At 38.6% G+C, this 21,162-nt stretch overlaps 4 protein-coding genes across 4 annotated transcripts; 1 reads left to right on the top strand and 3 right to left on the bottom strand.

The window, feature by feature from the left end:
- Positions 1 to 3,208: 3,208 nt before the first annotated feature.
- LOC137963726 (uncharacterized) lies at positions 3,209 to 7,466 on the bottom strand. The gene is made up of 2 exons (XM_068810898.1): positions 7,259 to 7,466; positions 3,209 to 4,434 (listed from the first exon to the last, which is right to left on the bottom strand). The coding sequence occupies exon 2, from the start codon at positions 4,409 to 4,411 to the stop codon at positions 3,500 to 3,502; it is 912 nt and encodes a 303-aa protein (XP_068666999.1). The 5' UTR covers positions 4,412 to 4,434; positions 7,259 to 7,466; the 3' UTR covers positions 3,209 to 3,499.
- Positions 7,467 to 13,291: 5,825 nt separating this feature from the next.
- LOC137963352 (amino acid transporter AVT1H-like) lies at positions 13,292 to 14,935 on the top strand. Its single transcript, XM_068810486.1, is given in 4 exon segments — positions 13,292 to 13,465; positions 13,467 to 13,581; positions 13,686 to 14,293; positions 14,396 to 14,935. Coding segments are annotated over 4 exon segments (1,437 nt in total).
- Positions 14,936 to 16,218: 1,283 nt separating this feature from the next.
- On the bottom strand, positions 16,219 to 18,034 carry LOC137963039 (serine/threonine-protein kinase OXI1-like). Its single transcript, XM_068810218.1, has 2 exons — positions 17,417 to 18,034; positions 16,219 to 17,285 (listed from the first exon to the last, which is right to left on the bottom strand). The coding sequence occupies exons 1-2, from the start codon at positions 17,806 to 17,808 to the stop codon at positions 16,382 to 16,384; spliced, it is 1,296 nt and encodes a 431-aa protein (XP_068666319.1). The 5' UTR covers positions 17,809 to 18,034; the 3' UTR covers positions 16,219 to 16,381.
- A 1,835-nt stretch (positions 18,035 to 19,869) lies between these two features.
- LOC137963351 (zinc finger AN1 domain-containing stress-associated protein 15-like) lies at positions 19,870 to 20,307 on the bottom strand. Its single transcript, XM_068810485.1, has one exon. It carries the CDS (start codon positions 20,305 to 20,307, stop codon positions 19,870 to 19,872), a length of 438 nt encoding a protein of 145 aa, XP_068666586.1.
- Between the last annotated feature and the right edge of the window lie 855 nt (positions 20,308 to 21,162).

Here is a 21,162-nt window from a genome sequence, read left to right as displayed (position 1 = left end):
ATTCGATTGATTATTTTTATTTTATTGAATTTATTTATTAAACAAAGAAAATTAATTTACTTCCGCTAACTGAAATTAAGAATTCACTGGTAGGGTTGCATCTCTACCGATGAATTTCTTAAATTTGTTGTCAGGGGATGCACATTAGAAGGGCCCCTCTACCAACAAAATCAAAGACATTTCACTACAAAATCTCAGTCAACAAAATCTTTTAATTACACTGGGTAGGATTGCGACTTCTGCCAGCAAAATTTTAAATTCACTAGGAGAAGCATTTCCCAACAAAAATGCCCCAGCAAATTTTGCTAGCAAATGTTTTTCTTAGAGAAAGTTCTGCTAGTGAAAATTTTGCTAGAGAAGTTTAATTTTCATAGTGTTTGTTATTGTGGGAGCCATAAGACCTTGTGTAGACAAGCAAAGCTAAAAATTCTTTTGTGGATCTAGGCTTGTGTGCCTAGTGAGTTGCCGAAAATCCATGTACGGGTGTAGGCTTGTATAGCCTAATGAATTATTGGAAAATCCCTTTGTGTGGGTGAAGGCTAGTGCGCCTAAGTTGTTGTAATTTATGTAGGAGTGTGTTATTGTGAATTGGTTATTATAGTCAATTGAGTGACATAAGTCCCTATTCGGGAAACACTGTAATCGGTCTTAATTGCAATTTGATGTAGATGTCATGGGGTAACCTAAACTTAGTGGAGATTCAGGGTACTAAAAACATTTTGGCGGGTGGACCAGCAATCTACGAAAAGATTATGAACCACCTAAAAATCCAGTGTATTTGTAATATGATTGCTTCCATTTATAAACTGTAAGCTTGACCTTATACTTTTTTTAATCAAAAAGATAAATAAACACACAAGAATTAACTAAAACAAGTTAAAATTAACAGCAAAAGTAATCAAACTCTTCACCCTCCTCTATGTTTGTTCCTCACCAAACCTTACAAAGCGTATCAATTGTATAATTTACTTATTATTTGATATGTTTCAAATTCTTAAAAGCATGCATGTGGTACAAGATACATATTACTTAGTATATTTTGTTTATTTCTTAACATAGTTTTTAGTTGGAGATAGATCTAATAAATAATTAATAACAGATTTTAACGGTCTCGAGGTGGAGATAACAATGGCTAATTACAAATTTGACATACTAGTGATTACTGATATGTATTAAGGAATGTAAAGTCCAACACATTTTCCTGTCTATATATACATCAATGGTCTGAATATAAGAAGAAGCAGGGGTAAAGGTAGGCCGAAGGTGTAATAGTATACTATTTGTTGCTCCAATAATGCAAAGAAAAACCAAGACGCATGCTAGCCTATTTGTCACGGTCAATCTTGTAGGGCAGAGCGAGGAGATTAGCTCAGATTCGTGACATCATTTTGTATGGGAAAGGAGGCCGAGGGAATTTGGATTTGGGATGTTTAATCCTAATTGACCACCTTGGGAACCAAACCTGTCTTCTTTATCTGTCCCTTCCTATTCCGCTATTCGGCCTACAAGTTCATAATTTCAGCTTCCCATCTACAAGTTCAAATATGTATTATTTGATTTTCTAGCAATTGTTGAATACTTTGGAGATGTATGTTGTTTTAATTGGATTATATATTTGATTAAATTTTATTTTTATTTCTTTCTTTCTGTTTGTAGATCTACATTTGCTTGTTTTTGGTCCTTTTAAACGGATTCTAGATAGGTTAACTTTAGAATCACTCTTGATATAAAATTTCAAGTTTTGAACAAATCGGGAAACATTAACCCTTTAGGGTTTGTTTGGAATCCCTAGAAAAGAAAAGAAAAGAAAAAAGGAGAAAGTGATTTTTTGATGTTTGGCATAAGAGAACATGGAGAGAAAGGAAAATGAAAGAGAAATATAGCTTTTCTCTTAGTTATAATATTTTCCAACTTAAAATGATGGAATTCCAAGAGAAAAGAAGAAATAGATAAGGGTAGAGAAAATTTTATTAGGCTTATTTGAAATCTCATACCTTTCCATCCTCCTCAATTGATGGGCCATAAAGCTTCCTTCCCTCCTAGTGCCAATACACTCGCCCATCTCTAGACACTTCCCTCTCCTTCTCTCCCTTACTTTAGCTTCTCTCTACGCCAAACTCAACTATCAGTTCTATAAACAATGCGACATTTACGACTTCATAAATTTCATCATCAAAGACGTCGTTGTGACTATGTTTCATGACTGCAACATAAGCATCCACAAACCGAGAGGAAACCATCCAAACAAAATTGTTACTCAAGGAATATCTGACCAAGCCTTAAAACCAGTTTAGTGACGTGAAGACGTATTTGGGTCAACCTTGGAAACCGTTCTTGACGACTGTAGTCATGGCTGAGGATCTCCACTATTCCTTATTGTATGCATTTCACTCTTTTCAGCGAAAAGAAAATATTTGAACCATCACTGGCCCCTTTGAGTTGGACAAATGATGATTATTTGTTTTGCCTTTTGTTTCTTTTTCTCCTTTCTAATGAGTACTTCTTCAATCAGGCAACACTGATCATGCATGCTTCACCGAATCCCTTCCCCTGAAACCAATGAATCTCCAACCCCACTCCGTCAACTACGTCACAAAATGTGCCTCCTTCCGATTATCCATTTGGGCAAGATGGAATCGCAGTTGTGGCACAATACCTATGAATGTTCCTCCGAGCTTTGCTTTTTCAAGCGTGAGGTCTTTGTTGTAGGTTCTTGTATGGATCAAAATGAAGGTAGTGGTGATGGCGCTATAAATGGTGCAAATGTCGACGGGCAGAGGTGCATGCTTTTTCCTCAAATGTGCATTACGAGGAAACTATGATAGATAAATGCTAAATTTAGGATACACAATATCCATAACCAAGATGGATAATTTTTTTTTAAAAATGTAACATTCAAATAATAGTCGATCCCTATACAAATTGGTCGATCCCTTTGGGTTACAAGAAATAAGTTACATATGATTAACAGTTATCTGTCATGACTTTGACCAAATACTTTTCCAACATGGTTGAATTGAATTTTATTTTTTTTTCCATTTTCCTTCTGCATCCAACATGGTTCCTCCTCTGTTTTCTCTCTTAGTTTCCATGGGCATTCAAACAAGAGAAAAAAAACCTATTTTTTTTTCTTTTATTTTCTTTTCTCTCTCTTTTCTATTTCTTTTTCTCTTTCTTTTCTTTTCTAGGGGTTCCAAACAGACCCTTCCCTTTATCAGCTCCAGAATAAGGAAAATTTAGTCGTAACACAGAATAATCCCTTCCACCCTTGAAGTTCGGAGAAAAGAAACTAGGCTGACAACTCCAAACGTATAAATCATTTTTCTTAAGATGTGCACGAAACCTTTTATTCCAATTGGAAGTGAAAAACCTGCAATTCAACCTCATGGATACAGAAGACATCTGCTTCATAAGACCGATATGCTGGAAAGGAAAACCAGCTTTAGAAGCCCTTCTTCACAGTTGTCACCCCTTTCCAATTGGACAAGAAAAGTTAAAATCAGTAACTTCTTCTCCATGCACACCACTGCAGCTTTAAATGGTACCATAGCGGTGAAATACCCAGAGCACCCCGTGCCAATCTGGGATCAAACACATTAAAGTGACTCCGCTCCAGTGAATCCAGAAGAACCTGTGCCGGGACTGCAGGCAACAACACCGGGAAAGCCTCTCTTGGCACCGTCCCTGCTAATTCTCTGGCCTTTTTCAGGTGGATACTGGCCACTGATGCCATATCAAACACGGCATTTGAGAGCCCTTCACTCGGCTCCATGCGAATCTCTGATCTACCTCCCTCTGTTAATAGAATCCCATGATTAGTTGCAACATCTGCTGGTATATAAGTAGCCTGTCCAGCTCGACTTGCATGGTAGGGTAAAGATTTAAGCAGCAAGAGAAGCCCACTTGCCTTTCCAATATGTGAGGCTGCATGATCAGCTGCAGTTGAGTGGATGCCACCTGCTTGGAGAGTCAAATACATGAGAGTAGACATAGTGTCTTCAGCATATTTCTCCAGCTCTCCAATATTACTTGGAATGTCATTCTCCTCCCTATTCGCATCATTTATCCTAGCTTCCACTGACCGCTTGAGCCAGCTCTTGCTGATTTTATGCTCTAATATTACAGCCGAGAGGGCTTGTGCAGTTGGATGTTCAACCTTCTTTTTGGAGAAGATCTTGTCAATGGCTTCCTGCCACCAAAGCAGGCGGCCGACGCCTATCATAGGATTAGAAACAACGTCCATTGCCCTGGCTGTTTCAACATTAAAAGCCCTTAGAGCAAATGCTGCCTTTCGCATGGTTGGCGGAAGCTGGAGGAGGCAGAGGTAGTGATGATAATCATAAGTCCGTACTTGTTGTACACAGTAGGAAAAGGCTGCTTGAATGCTGCTAAACTTTGAAGCTCCATTCATAGAAATTATTTTTGTTGTTTTTCCTGTAATTCCGCAGAAAACCAGATAACAGGGGATTAAAACATCCAGGGCATTAGAATAATATAGAAGTTTAAGGGCATGCAACACAATCACTACATGATTAGCATGGACCAAGTTAAACAGCATTATGGGTACTTTATAAGACTAGTGTTGTACAGGATCAAATATGAAAAGTGCTATACTGGAAATTTGAAATTCGGTTAGAAATTAGAGGAGAACAGTACAAGTTATGCAACAGTGCAGTTTCATAGTCCCACAGCCATCCAAATAGTTCTTAAATTAAACATCAGTATTCACACTATCTTATACAAAAAATCTAAATGCCAACAGGATTTGATACTACACTTTGATGGTGCCTTGCCACTGTTTAGAAAAATAAGCATCCTATTAAACAGAAAGCAAAAGTAAAAAAGGAGAAAAATGAGCTAGACTAAAGAATCTAACAATGTCGCTACATGAACAGAGGAATATATGTGATGCAAACATCACTGGCAACTAAGATGAGTTTTATAAAACTGGAATGAAGAACAAAAACCAAGATCCTAATGGACAAAAACAGTCAAATGAATAAGAATTGTCCATGAGACAAAAGAACTTCAAAGATTAATGAAAAAATAAACACATGTGGAAGTAAACTTCAGATCTAGATGGCAAGTCTCTCTTTCAGCTTCAGTCAGAGTTTTTCTCTGAGTATATCTCGTATTTCAAGGTAAATTAGCTCTAGTATTTAACCCATGACTTGTAAACCAAATTAAACATACTTAAATTTAAATAATCATTATCATCCTATGGATTCAATAACCATTTTTGCTTTGTCAATGCCTCTACCTGGGAGTAATAGCCAAGGAAAGCTGAAAATTTAACATGAAAAAGCACAAGTGAGCAACTTATTAAGAGGAACCTTTTTTTATTTTTTTTGTTCTTTATATGATAGTGAATCATATTTTTTATTTTTTATGGGATAGTGAATCATATTTTTTATCTTTAAATTTTATGTGATTGTGAATCGTATTTTTTATTTTTTATGTGATAATGAATCATAACTGGAATATTTTCTTTCCTTCTTGGGTTGAAATTTTTAACTCATAAACAAGAACGGTTTCTTCTCCTTTTTTTCTTTCTGAAATTGACTTATAAACTGGGAAATTGCTACTGAATTTCTCAGCACTGCCTTAAAAATCTCACCTGTTTTCCTAGAGGTATTGGTACCTTTTCCTAGAAAATGGCTTAAAATTAGCTATTTCGGAAGAACAAATTTTAATTTTAAATACAGATAACTAATTTTAACATATGAATTTGCTAAACAAACACTTATAGCTCTGGCTTTAAGCTTGCTGCGTTAATGGCCTAATATGGCTTCTTTCAAAAATATATAGGTGTTCTCCCATGTAATAGCTTCAAGTTTCATTGGGTTGGGAAAGAGAAACGGGATCAAGTTTTCAAAGTTCTTGATGAAGTCAAAAGCTCCATTGAAAGTCACCTTGACAGAATTCACAAAGAAGTCTTACAGCAGGAGAAAAGGATGTTGTAACCTGGTTTAAGGATCTTAATTTTGAAAATTCGAAACAAAACAACACAACTACTTCAAATCCTTTGCCTAGTCAACTGAAAAACTTTACTTACTAGCAAGTAAAGGTATATTTCATTAGTTTTTCTAGAAGTCATATGTACACTAACTACAATTACAATTTTAACCCACTTGGCCGCTAGGATACGAGAATTCTGTTTCTGTTAGAATAACCACTCAGAAACCTGTTAATAGTACTCAGCTTGCTCTGATTACACAAACAAGATTAGCTTTAATACGATGACAAGTTGAACCTATTCACTATAACTGTTTATGAGACTAGCTGGCACAAAAACCTTATTTTCTAGTATGCCCTATATCAATGGCCCAACGAGAGTCCACTTCATATAGGTCACTATTATAAACTAATCTAGTGCGATAGGAAAAACATCATGTTGAATTCTAGGGTCAAGACATAAACACAAGAGATCTCAAGGGAAGGAGAGAAGAGGAATTTTAGCTCTGGGAAGAGAGAAGAGAAGAAACCAAGGGAGAGAATGAAGAGGGAAAGAGAGAGATGTGTATGGAAGAATTTGAGCCAAGAGGAAGAGGCATGAATGCTCTACTCCATGCCTTGAGGCTATATTTATAGTTGTGTGAAAGTGTTTACAATGACTACAATGCTCTTGGGGTTACATACTTCAAAAGGAAAAAGACATAAGAAGACATATACCAACTTGCATAATTATAATTCTATGTCATCTCTATGAAAGTTCTCCTTACTTACTAGTCATGCTACCCCTACACCTGTGGGTGTCTCTTAACACATCACAAAATGTTTTTCCACATAAGATAATCAACCTAGCTATTGACTTAATTTGTTAATGATTGAACTCAGAAACTCCTAGTCTAACCAACCACTTATACAAAATTAACAAGTTGAATAAACAGGCTACGCTTGTGAATACCTGTCCCTCAAAACATAAATAATTTCTTTTATTTGGTTAAAAAGAAAAATCTTTGGTTTCAGTGGTTAGAAACCACAAAGTATAGAACAATGAAAATCTCAACATATGAATCAAGTAAAACAACAGGAATAGCACCAGCTGAATGACAACTGATACATGGGTCACAAAATAAATAGACATTGAAAACCTTTAAGAAAACGAATAGATGAAGATCATAGAAAAAATGAATTTATTACCGGGATTATCTCTGGGTTCTCCAGGGTTATTATGAATGAACTGATGTGTTATTAAAAATTAGCTCTATAGTCCCGTTGCCTGTATAGATCGAGAGAGATGATGGTTTATACTTACACGATGAGGGCAACATAAGCTGGATAAAGACGGCAGTGGCAAAGACAGTGCCCGACCGTAATGCGAGAAGGGACGACGGCCGCAGGAACAGAGTGCCCGCAACAGGAAAGATCAGGAACAGAGTGCCCGCAACGGGAAAGATTTGTGAGGAGGTCCACAGCCGTAAATGGGTCGGTCCGTCTTCAAGTACATACTCCCAATTCGAACTCGGAACAAACTGTGGCAGCTGGGGTATTCAGAAATCGGGCTGGATCGAGCTGGTGGTTAATATCGGATCCGGTCAGTGCAGGCCGAGTAATAAGACAGATTCCGCCCAAAATACAAGTTACCCGCATTTTAAAAAAAATGATCTTAGCATGCTGTAAAAAAAACAGAAGTATAAGGTCCCAAAGGATCAGCATTCGGCCATTTGAAAATCTGAATAAGATCTGCACATTAAAGTTGTGGTCGGAACACAGAAAGAGGAGAGAAAAGAAAGAAAAAGAGAAAAAGAAAAGTTTCTTTTCTCTTTTTTGGATACTCATTTTCCACGAGAGAGAAATATAGTTTCTCTTATTTTGATACACATGGAAAATGAAAAAAAATAGTAATATTTAATTTTTTTATGATTAAGATTATTTCAAGTTTCTATTTCTTTTATTTTCTTCTCAAATGAGAGAAAATGATAAAAATGATTTTCTCACTTATTTTGTTTTCTCTCAATAATTTATCTACTGCCAAATAACAGAAAATAATTTTCTCTCTCCTTATGTTTTCTTTTCTTTTATTTTCTTTACTTTTCTATGGGTTCTAAACAAACCCTAAGGATGAGGTTGAATCCAATTCAATTTCAAGATTCATCCGTTGACATGATAGATTATTAGTAGTAAACTAGGCATGATTAGATTTTAGCATTTGGTTCGACCAAGATTTAACTACATTCTTTGCCTAATACTAGATTATAGTCAAAGTCGAAGATTTTAACTTTTGGTGCAAAGTAGACACCATTACAAATTTACAATCCAACCAAAAAATATGCATTTCCAAAGGTATTCAACAATTGCAATAAAATCATACAATACATCTTGTAAATACTTTTAATTTTATCTTGTAGTTTTAGTTATTGAATATGATTTTTAATTATGTAGTATTTATGTTACATAGTGAACATAGATTAGGAGGAAGAGCCGTATGATTTGATCTTTGTTGGTAGATTAGTCCGCTCAAATTTCCAAATCCGAAACTATCCTACATGATGATTGAAGAGTTGTATGAGTATATTTAGTACTTGAGAATTTGTTTAGAGGAATGGATATCCCAAACTTTGTACAAACTAACATATAAGTTATAGTCTCTTGAATTTACAGTCACATTTCAATTAAACAATTTAAATCCATAATGTTAGATGCTAGCAAAACTTTATTAGACTATGAACAATGAAACACTCATATTACTGAAACACAAGACGGTGAGATTTAGGACACATTTAATTAACCTTTTTCTTCTTACACCAATATGACTTTTTATCGCAACTCCCCAACTATCTAAGATACAATTTGATCGAGTATTTTCTTCAAATGAGTCTAATATTTTGTTGTTCATTCATTTTATATTATGCTTGAAAATTTACATGTTATTACCCTATATTTAGTTTCATATAAAGAAAATTTATATTTATATTGTGCTCGTATTTTTACGCATTATGTTTATTTTTTGTCTTAGGTGCCAATAAAATTTGGATTATTGTTAAAATTAAGCTCAGTCAACCTTATGGTCATATGATTATTCCTCTGACTACCAAGCCTAGTAACTAAGACAAACCCAAGAAATTTTGAAACACATGATAATTCGTCTACAAAACATAAATAAGAACACAAAAAATCTATTGGTTAGTCTCATCGTTTCCCCCCACCTTCATGATGGAAAATTATTTCATCGTTGTAGGTTAAAACATTCCATAACACTTCACTGTATCAACATGGAACAAAAAACTAATATGTGGTGGATATGTAACACCCAATCTCCTCACCGTACAACAAGCAGTAGAGTATTGTTGTGGCGTGTCAAGGAGAAGGAAGAAGGAAGAAAGGAAAAGGAAAAAAAGGAGGAAGGAAGAACCAATAAAGAAATAAAAGAGGTGAGAGGGAAGAAGGTGGCACATGGCTTGAGGTGAACGGGAGGGGAAAAAAGGGAAAAGAAGGGAGAGGAAAAAGGAGAAAGAAAGAAAGAAGAAAAAGAAAAAAATAAGAGTAGAAGAAAAAAGACAAAGGAACAGAGGAGAAGAAAAAGAGAAAAAATGTAAAACACCAAAATTTAAAAAAAAAATAAAAGAAACTTTGCAATTAATATGAAAAATAAATTATAAAAATTTAAAATTAAATAAAAATATTAAAAAATATATATTTATTTTTTAAAATAAAAAAATAATATGAAATTTTATTATAAAAATTATATAAAATAAACTTTAGATTATTTAAAACAAAAATACTCTTTTTAAATAAAAATATAAATTAATATAAAAAAGGCTTAACCGCGTAAAAAATCAGCAACATCCATTTCCGATAATGGACCTGAATTTTACTCAGTTTCAACTGGAAAGAAGTAGAGAAGAGAAGAGGCTTAACCACGTAAAAAATCAGCAACATCGTTTTTCGATGATGGACCTGATTGAACCAAGTTTAAATAGACCCGAACATCTCATCAAGTAAGACTTAATAACTTTGCTATCTAGTAAGTATAGAATATAAGAATGAAGAATAATATTTCCGTGATTATTAGTGATCAGGTGTAAACTATTTGTAGAATTATACAGAGAGATTGTAAGTGATTAGGACTCTACAATTTGAGTGTATATCTAATTCAAACACTAGTTATCTTTATCTCTATCATTATCTTTATATCTATCACTATGTTTATCTCTATCTCTATCATGCCCCTGCAAGATGGAGCTCAGACAGGAGTGTCCAATCTTGATCTTCAAAAATAATGTTCTTGGAAGTGGTTTGGAGATAGCAGCGGCACTGGAGACGGCTGGTGCGGACGGAATTTCATCATCAGTTGGCAGAGCAGCGGCACTGGAGGCGGTGCGGACGAAATTGCATCGTCCGATGGAAGAGCAGCGACACTGGAGGCGGTTGGAATTTCATCGACAAGTGGTAGAGCAGCGGCACTGGAGTCGGCTGGGGGTGGTCGGCGTTGTGGCCGGATGGGCGAATGGCGGCAGGCGTCAGGCGTCAGCGGAGTCGACCTTATTCCGACGATAAATCGGCGACAAGAGAAGAGAAAAGGAAGATCGGGGGGTTCTGTGTGGCGCCGGCTGGCTGGGGGAGGTCGGTGATGTGGCCGGAGGGGCGAACAGTGGCGACGGTGATGACGACGGAGAGAAGGAACGGCGGTGTTGGCAAGACAGAATCGCGACGAAGACTGCGTCGAGAGATCACCGACAGGTTGGGGGTGGTCAGCGTTGTGGTTATGGCACAATGGTGATGGTGATGGGAACAGGGAAGGAAGAAGGGTTTTGGTGAGACGGTTGGCGACGAAGGTGGTTATTCCAGTCACGGGAGGAACGACTGGCGATGGGCAAAGAGTCAGTCTGGGGTTCGGATTCAGTGGGAGAGGCAATGGCGGTGGTAGGGGCAGCAACGACTGCGAGGATGGTCGATGGTAGAGATTTTTTTTTTTTTTCAAAAATTCCTCCTGCAAGATTGCACGGAGAAAGGGAAGAGAAAATACCAGGTATGGGCGGCGGCAGTGGGCTACAGCTACGGAGATTGCTTCCGATAAAGATTTCTAGCGATGGCTGACTGGTTATGATTAATCGATCGGAAGCTCTGATACCATATAAAATATAGGTATGAAAAATAATATTGTCATGATTATTATTGATCAAGTGTAAACTATTTATAGAATTATACAGAGAGATTATAGGTGTGATTAGGACTCTACAATTTGAGTCCATCTCTAATTCAAACACTAGTTATCTTTATCTCTATCATCATATTTATATCTATCACTATGTTTATCTCTATCTCTATCAGTAAGTTATGTTCATAATTTTTATATAATATGTATTCTTAGTTTTAAAGTTATAAGTTTGTTTGGTAGTTTGATTTAAACCCAACCGATTTGGACCTTGGTCTACATTATTGAAGGATTAAAAATGGGTTAGGTTTAGGTTAAACACTGATCTCAAGTAGCTCTATTTGACCTGAACCAACCCATTTTTCCAAGAATAATCTAAGCCTTAGTACTTGTTTGAGAGCCCAGATTTGCTATAATGCTAGTCACACTAATTCGTGCTATGTAATTGTCAGTTTTACTCTTTAAGTACCACTTCATTGTCAAAAATAGTCACCTTTCATTCAAATACAATAAGCCTCTAATGTGTCACCTGCTTTATTTAGGTGGTAATATCCTCTAATTTGATTTTGATGGTGATCTAATACAATCAGACTCATATTATCCGTTAATTGGGTTTTGATCTTAATAATCGATCCAAAATCTGACTAAAGTTTGACTTTGAATGTTGACTAATTGTTAACAAAAATTTTGTGCTTCGATTGTTAAGAGTTTCAATTTTGACTAGTCAATCGGGTTCTAATTTGGACACAAAATTTCATGTCTATACACTCTCATTAGAAAAAAAACTGAGAAGAATAATTTTTCAAAACTAATCGACGTATTTTTCCCAACGAAGGAACCGGTGGAATGATCAGTTTTCATGGCCATCACATTCTAGAGAAAGAAAGCACAACGGGAGTTTGAGATACCCAGTGGTAGGCATATTCGGTTGATACTCAGCAATCTGAACTCAGTAATCGGATCAACTAGCATTTGCCGGCAGCACACATGCAGTCGAACAGAATCTCAAACCTCGCGTTGTGGGAATCACATTCCAAGCTCGCCACTGACCATGCCTACGCGATGTTCGCAATAACCTGCCTGACCTCAGCTGGCCCTCTCAAGTGTCGGCTGCTCGAATTCGAATCCAAACTTTTTTTTTTTTTTTTTTTTTGTTATTTTCGTCTGGGAGAAGAATTTTCTAGTTAATGGGAACTGGGAAGGAGTTACACTTATCTTTTTTCCGAGGTTTCTGCTCCGATCTTTTAGGCTCTTCCTTTGAAATATAACGGGAAAGTTAATCCCCCCACGAGAAATTTGGGTAGATATGATTCTTAAAGCTGACATGAATATATATTTCAACTTTTATTCTCCTATAAGCATCCAAACTAAGATGGGAACGTTTGATATTCTCATCCAAGCTTACGTGAATTGAATCTATGTGCGAGTTCTCCTCCCCAATTCTCTAGAAGGGAACTCATTTCCTCTTCCTCCGCCTGGAGATTCCATCCTACAAAATGGGTCATTCGATTCCCCAAAGTGGAGGATTTTGATGTAGGTGGAGAAAATACTGTTTCCAAGATCTAAACAACCTCTAAAGTGACCTTACTTCTGTAACTGATGGATTCCATGCTCACACGATCATGGAGAAAGCATCATATAAGATTCTACGTTGAGCTGAGATCAGAAAATGCAACCGAATTTCAAAGGAAGTCTTATTAATTAATCACTGAATGTAGAGAAATTACGTATAATCATCCGAATACATTTTCTCCGGAAAGTTTGAAATGTTCTCTTTTCACTGAGAGAAGTTATTCTATCTATCGAAGGCTCGTTTGGTGGTTTGCCGTCAGTTTTTACTTTCAGTGAAACATGACGGCATCCTGGAAAATTAGACTACACAGCAGAATAAGAAGAAAGAGAAAGTGCAAAGCTTGCTCAATTCGGTTCCGCATACATGAACTGGAATTTGAGGACGTAGCATGTTAGCTTCGTACTGTGCATTAGTTACTTAAAAACCCAATTTTCAAATTGGCAATCCAATTTGCTGAATCATAGCTATTCATCGCAACATGCTGTACTCCACTGTCAACAATGAGATTCTGAGCGATCTTATCCTTACAAGAAACATACACCATTTCTTCCTATAAATACATAACTAAGTGCCACTTCCCCACCAAGTGAGTGTCAAGTATCTCACTAGGTGAAGCTTCGATGGCTGGAGACAGTAACATGTCAAGTGGATTGTCGAAGCTCATTTCAAAATTTTCAAGTCTTAAGAACAAACAGCCTCTTAATTCGAACCAGGTCGCAATCGAGTCAGTGCAGGGAGAGCAGCTTGTCAAGGATCTGTCCAAGTGCGGTACCTGTGTTGAAGAGAACATAAGTCTGTACTTGTGGGGATTTGTCGATAGTGGTGATAGACAAGCAAGATAGTAGGCATCAAGTGAAGGGAAATAGTTCCTTTGCTCAGTCCGTCATCAACATGGCTGGAATTCTTATAGGTAAACATACCATGCCAAGCTTTTCTACTGCTCTTCACGTTTCTGAAATAGATATTATGAACATGGACTTCTCAGTAACGGATATTTAAATCATCATATGCCAGGCCTGGGACAGCTATCAACCCCATACGCTCTGGAGAAAGGAGGGTGGATGTCTATTTTCCTTCTCGTAGGACTTGGAATCATCTGTACTTATACCTCTCATCTCATGGGGAAATGCCTCCGTAAGAGCCCCAAATCAAAAGACTACCAAGACATTGGACAGGAGGCATTTGGGATGACGGGCAAAGTGATAGCTTCTGCATTTATTTACGTAGCGATTTTCCTGGCTCTTGTATCATGCACCATCTCTTTGAGTGACAACCTGACTACAGTGTTCAGAGGAACCCACATTAGCATACCTGGGGTTCATCTCTCGCCCTATCAACTTCTGACATTGGTTGCTGTCCTTGTAGCACTCCCTAGCCTTTGGTTGAGAGATCTTTCTTCAATATCTTTTCTTTCCTCTGGTGGGATTTTCATGTCCTTTCTCATATTTATAACAGTAGCATGGACAGCAGCATTTGGTAGTGTTGGAGCTAACAAAACGATTCCTGCGCTTCGAATGAAAAATTTTCCTGGAATATCTGGGCTTTATATTTTCAGCTTTGCCGGCCACATTGTTTTCCCAAACATTTACACTGCCATGAAGGATCCTTCTAAGTTCACAAAGGTAATTCTTGTTGTTTTATCTTCACGCACACGATCTGGTAATAGCTACTATTACTTTCAATATTCAACTTTTTTGTTTTTTCCTTCTTCTTATTTAATGCAGGTTTGCTTCGTGAGCTTCACGCTAGTAACTGCACATTATACAGCTCTGGCCTTCATGGGTGCCAAACTTTTTGGCCCGGCAGTGTCCTCTCAGATCACCCTCAGCATGCCTCCCCATTTGATTGCTACAAAGATCGCACTCTGGGCTACCGTACTGACTCCAATGACAAAATACGCGCTTGAGTTTGCTCCAATCGCACTTCAACTAGAGCATAATCTTCCATCTTCTATCGGTTCGAGGATGAGGATGATCATTAGAGGAACGACAGGATCGTTGCTTCTTCTAGGAATCCTAATTTTAGCTCTTTCAATTCCTTACTTTCAGCATGTGCTTGGACTCACCGGATCTCTTATCAGCATTAGCATTTCAATCATCTTGCCCTGCGCCTTCTACTTGAAGATATGTCGTTCTCAAGTCTCAATTCCAGTTTTCATCCTCAATATTACTCTCATAGCAATTGGAGCTCTGCTTGCAGTCGTAGGGACTATTTCATCATCAAAATCACTTGTAGAAAGCATCAAGAGAGGCCACTCAAATTGAGTATCACAAGAAGAAGGTGACTCGAAAGTTTCTTCTGTTTTTGCTTGTGGAAGATTAAGCGGCAGGATTTGTAGTGTGTGTCAGCTATATAAGCGGGATGAACCGAGCAGGAAAAAGCTGAAGCCAGAGCAGAAACTAGGATATAATTTTTTAAGTTCTGTATAAGAAACCGATAAACGAAAATTAAATAAAACAAAGCTTAGTAAATCTATCCTCATCTGTCCGCTCCAACTGCTGAGTTTTTAATATAGAATGAAGGCAGCAGGTAAAGCCATTCGTCATGGCTTCTTCTGTATGCTTTCTCTTTTTGGTGTCTAGTCTTGAGGTCACTTCTATAAAAATCATGGAGGGGAGACCAAATTTTCCAACATGGAAGACTGAGATTGCTCCTTTGTTAGTGGAGTGACGCCCATCACTCCTTTGTTCAGACTTGCTACCATAGGAAGCTGTTACCAATCTGCCACCAAAGATTTGCAACCATATGGGTTCCTATCGATAATGAACCAGGCACTACCACTCTGTCATCCGCTCACAGTCTCTCTCTTCTTCTCCAATAATTGAATACCAGAGCTTTTGCTTTCTTGACGCTGGCATCTTCTGTTGATTTACGAAAAGTCAGGAATTTATGGAACTTTGGTGGAAATCATTTATGATTCATCTCTCCATGAGGCAAGGAGCCAAGGAGCCAAGGACCAAGTGTTTCGAGCATAAGAAAATGCTCTCCAAATAGGAGATTCTCCCCTCAACATTTTTTATCCTGGGTTTAGTGCTGAAAACCAACTCTTTCCACTCAGTCCACAATTAAATTTTACAGCTTTTTCAACTCCTGGGATTTCATATCTGCTACCGGATTTCGAATTAATCAGCGCAGGGTAACGAAGTAAGAAAGCCATCCAAGACACGGTAGGAGGTCAATTCATAATGGTCTAAGGCTGCTGGCATTCAAAGCGAAGCGTTTCAGCGCGCGGAAAATCGTCTTGGAATATAAGCGGTAGGAGCTTGAACGGATGAAAGTGAGGGAGGGTGAGTGGTAGAATTTAAAGGCGGACAACGTGGTGGATCCGATTCCGTTCAGAAAGAAAGGGAAGGACAAGTATGGAATAAACAAATGAACGCTTCTAGAAAGAGCATCAAAATTTGCCGGGCTATAAGAATCGCAATTCACGTTCGAAAGACTATGAGAGAGATTGGGGAGCGGGCAGCCATCCATCAGTCGCCCTTTTTAATTGAAAGATTTGGTCTCTGGCCCCCCAAAACAGAAGTTACTTGGAAATTCAATCCAATTCAAGAAAGGAAATATGAGATTTGTTGTAATTAATATGGAAAAAGAATTTTTATTTACATCATAGAAACCGGAAACATTCTCTCTCCTCAATCCTCCCAAAGAAAAGAATGTTAATCCGCGAAAATGTAAAATTTTCAAAATTTGATGAAGCAGAACCGCGATCAAAAAATCATGAATTCATTAGTCTGTTGAGCATGACTCAGAGCATCTACCCACGTAACTTTGTTGGTGTTATTCTTGTCCGCAGGATCTGGATCTTCCTCTGCCGCCTTCCCCTCTTTTGCGCCTTCATCACCACCACCAAAAATGCTTTGAACTAATTCCTCTATGTCAATTCCCGGAATAACTTCCTGATCCTGCATCTCCGCCTCTTTCCCCATCGGAATAAATGGCGGCCGACCTATGCTCATAATATTTTCCCAATCAACCCCTCTGAAAAATTCATGCTTCTTTATGCCCTGCAACGATATCCTCTGCTCCGGATCTTTCTCCAACAGCCGTCTTATCAAGTCTCTCAACGGCGTCGGCTCTCCTACTAAATCCGGTGTCTTCGACAGAATCCTGTAGAACGTCTCCTTCCGGTTACTTCCCCGGAACGGCGTTCTGCCGTACAGCATCTCGTACAGGACGACGCCCAGGCTCCACCAGTCCACCGCGAAATCGTGTCCCTTGCCTATGATCATTTCCGGCGCGATGTAGTCCTCTGTTCCGACGAAAGAATTGGATTTCTCGGTCGATGACTCTGGTTTTGGAGGGCCAGTTGATTTGCTGCTATCGGCTTCCGTCGGAGTGATGGAAATCTCCGGAAAAATGCAGCTAACAAATGATGGAATACGCCTCTTCTTGCTCGGCAACGCCTTTCCGGTACTACATTCTCGTACAGGGGAAAATCTCTGAGAGGAATTGGGGGTGGATTTCGGAGATATTCTTGCAGAGAGATCAAAATCCACCAACATAATGTGCCCGTTGTCTTGGATGAGAATGTTTTCCGGCTTCAGATCTCTGTAAACGATACCCAACCCATGCAGATACTCCAAAGCAAGAACTAACTCTGCCGCGTAAAATCTGAAATATTGGGAAAACAGAACATATGAGAAGACAGAGGGCACAAATAACTCTGCCGCGTAAAGTCTGCAATATTGGCATTTCGCTTAACTAGATAGATGAAACAACGGAACACATAATAAGATTCTCACCTCGTAATTTCGACAGAAAACATCTTTTCCGTCTGTTTCTTCCTCAAAGAGTTCAAATCTCCACCAGAGCAGAGCTGGAGGGCGAAGCCAACGATTTTATCGGTGACGACAGTGCCCCGAAGGTTGGGAAGGAGAGGATGGTCAAACGTGTCCAAGACGTCTCTCTCAAACCAAACACGCCGATACAAATCCTCTTGTTGCGATTGTGGTTGCGGTTGCGACTGCGAGTGCGATTGCTTCCTCTCTATGGACTTTCTGCAAATGGCCTTGAGCGCCAGAGTTTCGGAGCCATACCGGACGAGGACGGCGACGCCTTTGGCTCCCCGGCCCAGAACAGAGACAACTTGGAGGTCGCGGAGATGCAAAACGAGGGGATCATGCTCGTCTTCCATGGCGGAACTCAAAGTGTAGTTGGTAGAGGTGATCCAACAAACTCTAAACGCGGTCAGAACGTCTTTAAAATAGAGGGGTTTCTCTAGAAACTCTAGGGTTTCTTGGCGAGCAAGAATTGGAAAATTTCAGAGAAGAGACTTGAGAAAGGTGGAAGGCAGTGACGAAAGGAACAAAGAAGTCACGCGCTCTCGCACATTTCTCGGAGACATCTGGCTCCCCCTCCTGAGAGTCATCAATGGCTGCCCTCGCGGCCACGCCCATTTTGTCACGTAATAGTAGTATTCAAGACGCCGGCCTCCCGCGATGCGGTTTTACACAAATACCCTTGTGCTGATTTTGCATCCTGGAATCGTGGATTATTTTTTCCTTTTTTTGGGTCATTTCGTGCCAGCGGCGCCCCTCTCCGCGCCGCTCATAGGGATTTAGGGTGTGGCCATGTCGGCTATTAATTGTTACCACAAAAAGGAAGAGTGACCCGTGGGAACCATTAGAGCATCTAACAGAAATCGCGTTGGGGAAGACAACATCACGTGGGATTGTCTGTTACTGATCACTATTTGGTGATCGTTGGATCAGCGAATCCAACGAACAACATTTCATCGATATTTTTCTGTTAGTGTGAGACCACGAGGGCACTCAATCAGGGCCTCTTATAGGAATGAAGAGGTAATGGACCAGCTGGTGAAATGATCCACACCCCAAATGGACTACTTGGTTGATTTGCATTTCAAAGTGTAACGCCCAGGTTTTGAACATGGGAATAGTGTTGGAAATAGTGTTTTCTAGGTTTGTCAAGCCCTCACACACACACACATTTTTTAGAATTATATTACCACATGGTTACACTTAATTAATAACTAATGTTTATATTATTTAATTATATTACCTAATCGTGCCATTGATTATAGTTAAGTATTTATTTTTAACTTAATTACTTGATGAATAAGATACACATAAGGTCATATCAAATCAACCAAATTAAAATCTAAATTATACCTAATTAATTAGTTGCATAATTTATTAAAGTATAGATTAATAAAAATAGTACAACTAATAGACTTAATAAACTGGTAATAAATAATAATGTTGTAATCAGTTTATAAACAATATGTATCAATTAACATCACCATAAAAATTATTAAATTCCCATTAATAATATCTTAATGAGAAACATGAAATTACTTTTATATCAAAACTTCAATTACTAATTTTTATATCATTTTATGCATAAATTAAAAGCAATTACATTTTATAATTAGATTTGTACCTATATTATATTACCTTATGATTTAATTTCATTTCTTTCTGTGATCTCCTCCGAGAGTAAAGGACGGGATAGACCAAGAGCTCCTCTCTCATGCACAGCCCACAACACTGATTTTAGCAGCATCAAGGACGTCCTCGTTTACATCTCCGAAAAGCACTAGAACCCACTTGCAGCCTTTTTTCCAGATGCCTTTCCCGTTTCCGAATAAGTAAATTTGCAGACATCTTTGTAAAAGATTGAAAAGCTCAAAGTTCCAATGTCCAACCAGCTGGAAAGGCAGTTTTGAATACAATAATATACGTTGCGAAGATAATAAAGGTAGATTCCAAGTTTCCAACAACCTGCTTCATTGCTGCCTTTCTCCTCCGGATGCAGTCAACTAAAATTAACAATACCTAATTTGCTTTGCTTTAGAAGTCTTTCCATTTTTGCATTTCGTTCAGAATGTGTCAACAGAGACTGGAGAGACCAAAAGAAGCTGAAATTTCTTGCGGGATTGTGGTATCGTTTCCAATATTCATTATCAAAGATCGAAGAACAGAACGAGTCCAACAACATTTAATCTGAATTACACTTATCGGTATAGCTAACTCTTAGATTACATCCACATTACAAGTTTAGCCATTACCCAGATGCCCAAATCTCTCATGATCATCGAAACTGAAACATGGTTCAGATGAAATTACGAATTAGACAGAGAGATATGGCCACAATTTAACCCAAGTTTGAAGAAAACGAAAAGCAACCCCCTTCTCAATGGAATGCCTCGACAAGCAGATTGCAAAAGCCGGTCTCAGATTTTGATGATCTTTGCGGCTTTTATTACTGGGTTGGCCTTTGAGATCTCTTCTCTTCCAGCGGCCTTGTAGTCGAACGAACAATCGTGGGTGTCGGAGTAGCGGTGTGTACCGCAGAAAAGATCGCCACATCGGCACCGGAATCCGGTCAAACCAACCCTCTTTTGGCAACTCGAACACCGGTTCGCGTACCTTATGGGCCTTGGAGGTATCGTTTCCTCTTTCGGTATTTGGCTGGAGAAAACTTTCTGATCTGTATCGGGAGATGGAATCTCGGCTCGCTCGGACCTCTGAACCTGATTCTCCTGGGAGGATTTAACAAATACCGGAGGAGTTGACGATGATGTTGAAGACGTGGTAGAAGACGAAGAAGGCGGTTTTAGGATCTCGCAGTCAGTTTCATCCTTCTCAATTTTCCAACCTTCTTGCGCCATTTGAAAGTCTTTAACTATTTTCTAAGGAAGAAAGGAATACACCTAGCTTTCAGAGGAGGATGTGCGGAAAAACAAGAAATAAATCATACAAAGGAAAACCAGAAAAAAAGGAACACAAAGAAAAATTAAGCGATCGAATTCAGCACGAACGAGATAAGAGTAATCTCATCGAAACCCAGAGAAAGGGATTTTCTACGAGGAAGAAACAAGAAAAGACATACCAACAAAGATGAGATTTGTACGAATCTCCATAAAATAATAGTGGGGAAATCAAATATCAAAGAGGGAAGAAGCCTAAAATTCTACGAGAAAAGATTTATCGCCCGCTGAATCCGATCGTGGAACGGAAACAGACTAAAGAGGGGTAAAAAACACTAAAAGGCAGACAAGGAAGGAAGAAAAATATCGAAATTCTGAGGAAATTAGAATCGATTTGCACAAAAGACCGTGATTTCAAGAACGATTGAACAAAAGAAGGGCCGACATGGAAGATCCACTTGACCGGTAAATCGCAGGAAAATACCTGCGAATCCGGAAAACTGAAGAAGAAGGGAAAAAGGGGTATGGAGGAGAAGGGGCGAAGAAGCATTACCAAACATAATACATTAAATAAAAAAAAAATTGAGATAATAAAATATTCGCAGCGCCTTTCTCCAGCGGCGATGCTGAGGGATGAGAGAATGGCGTATTGGGCGGTGCCACGTCAAGCTTCGCCGCCTAAGCTGACCGTAGTCAGCAGCTAACGTCAGTAAACTAGCGACGTGGCATATGCCGAGAAGTAATTGGCCAGTGTAATATGATGGGACGGAAACGCCCTCGGCTTTGTGCGAGGGTAGTAAGTCGAGACGACTGGCG

The sequence above is a fragment of the Aristolochia californica genome, unplaced genomic scaffold (assembly GCF_029961685.1).
Source record: "Aristolochia californica isolate CCGP_79_NKW_82.1479 unplaced genomic scaffold, dmAriCali1.0.hap1 SCAF_4, whole genome shotgun sequence".
In the NCBI taxonomy this organism is placed as follows: Eukaryota; Viridiplantae; Streptophyta; class Magnoliopsida; order Piperales; family Aristolochiaceae; genus Aristolochia; species Aristolochia californica.
This window is presented reverse-complemented; position numbering and strand designations above follow the sequence as displayed.

Excerpts from the sequence above, each read along its gene's own strand:
- LOC137963726 (XM_068810898.1), bottom strand. The coding sequence starts at position 4,411 with ATGAATGGAGCTTCAAAGTTTAGCAGCATTCAAGCAGCCTTTTCCTAC.
- LOC137963039 (XM_068810218.1), bottom strand. The coding sequence starts at position 17,808 with ATGGAAGACGAGCATGATCCCCTCGTTTTGCATCTCCGCGACCTCCAA. Across the intron at positions 17,286-17,416 it reads TTTTCTGTCGAAATTACGAG|ATTTTACGCGGCAGAGTTAG; the intron begins GTGAGAATCTTA and ends CCAATATTTCAG.
- LOC137963351 (XM_068810485.1), bottom strand. The coding sequence starts at position 20,307 with ATGGCGCAAGAAGGTTGGAAAATTGAGAAGGATGAAACTGACTGCGAG.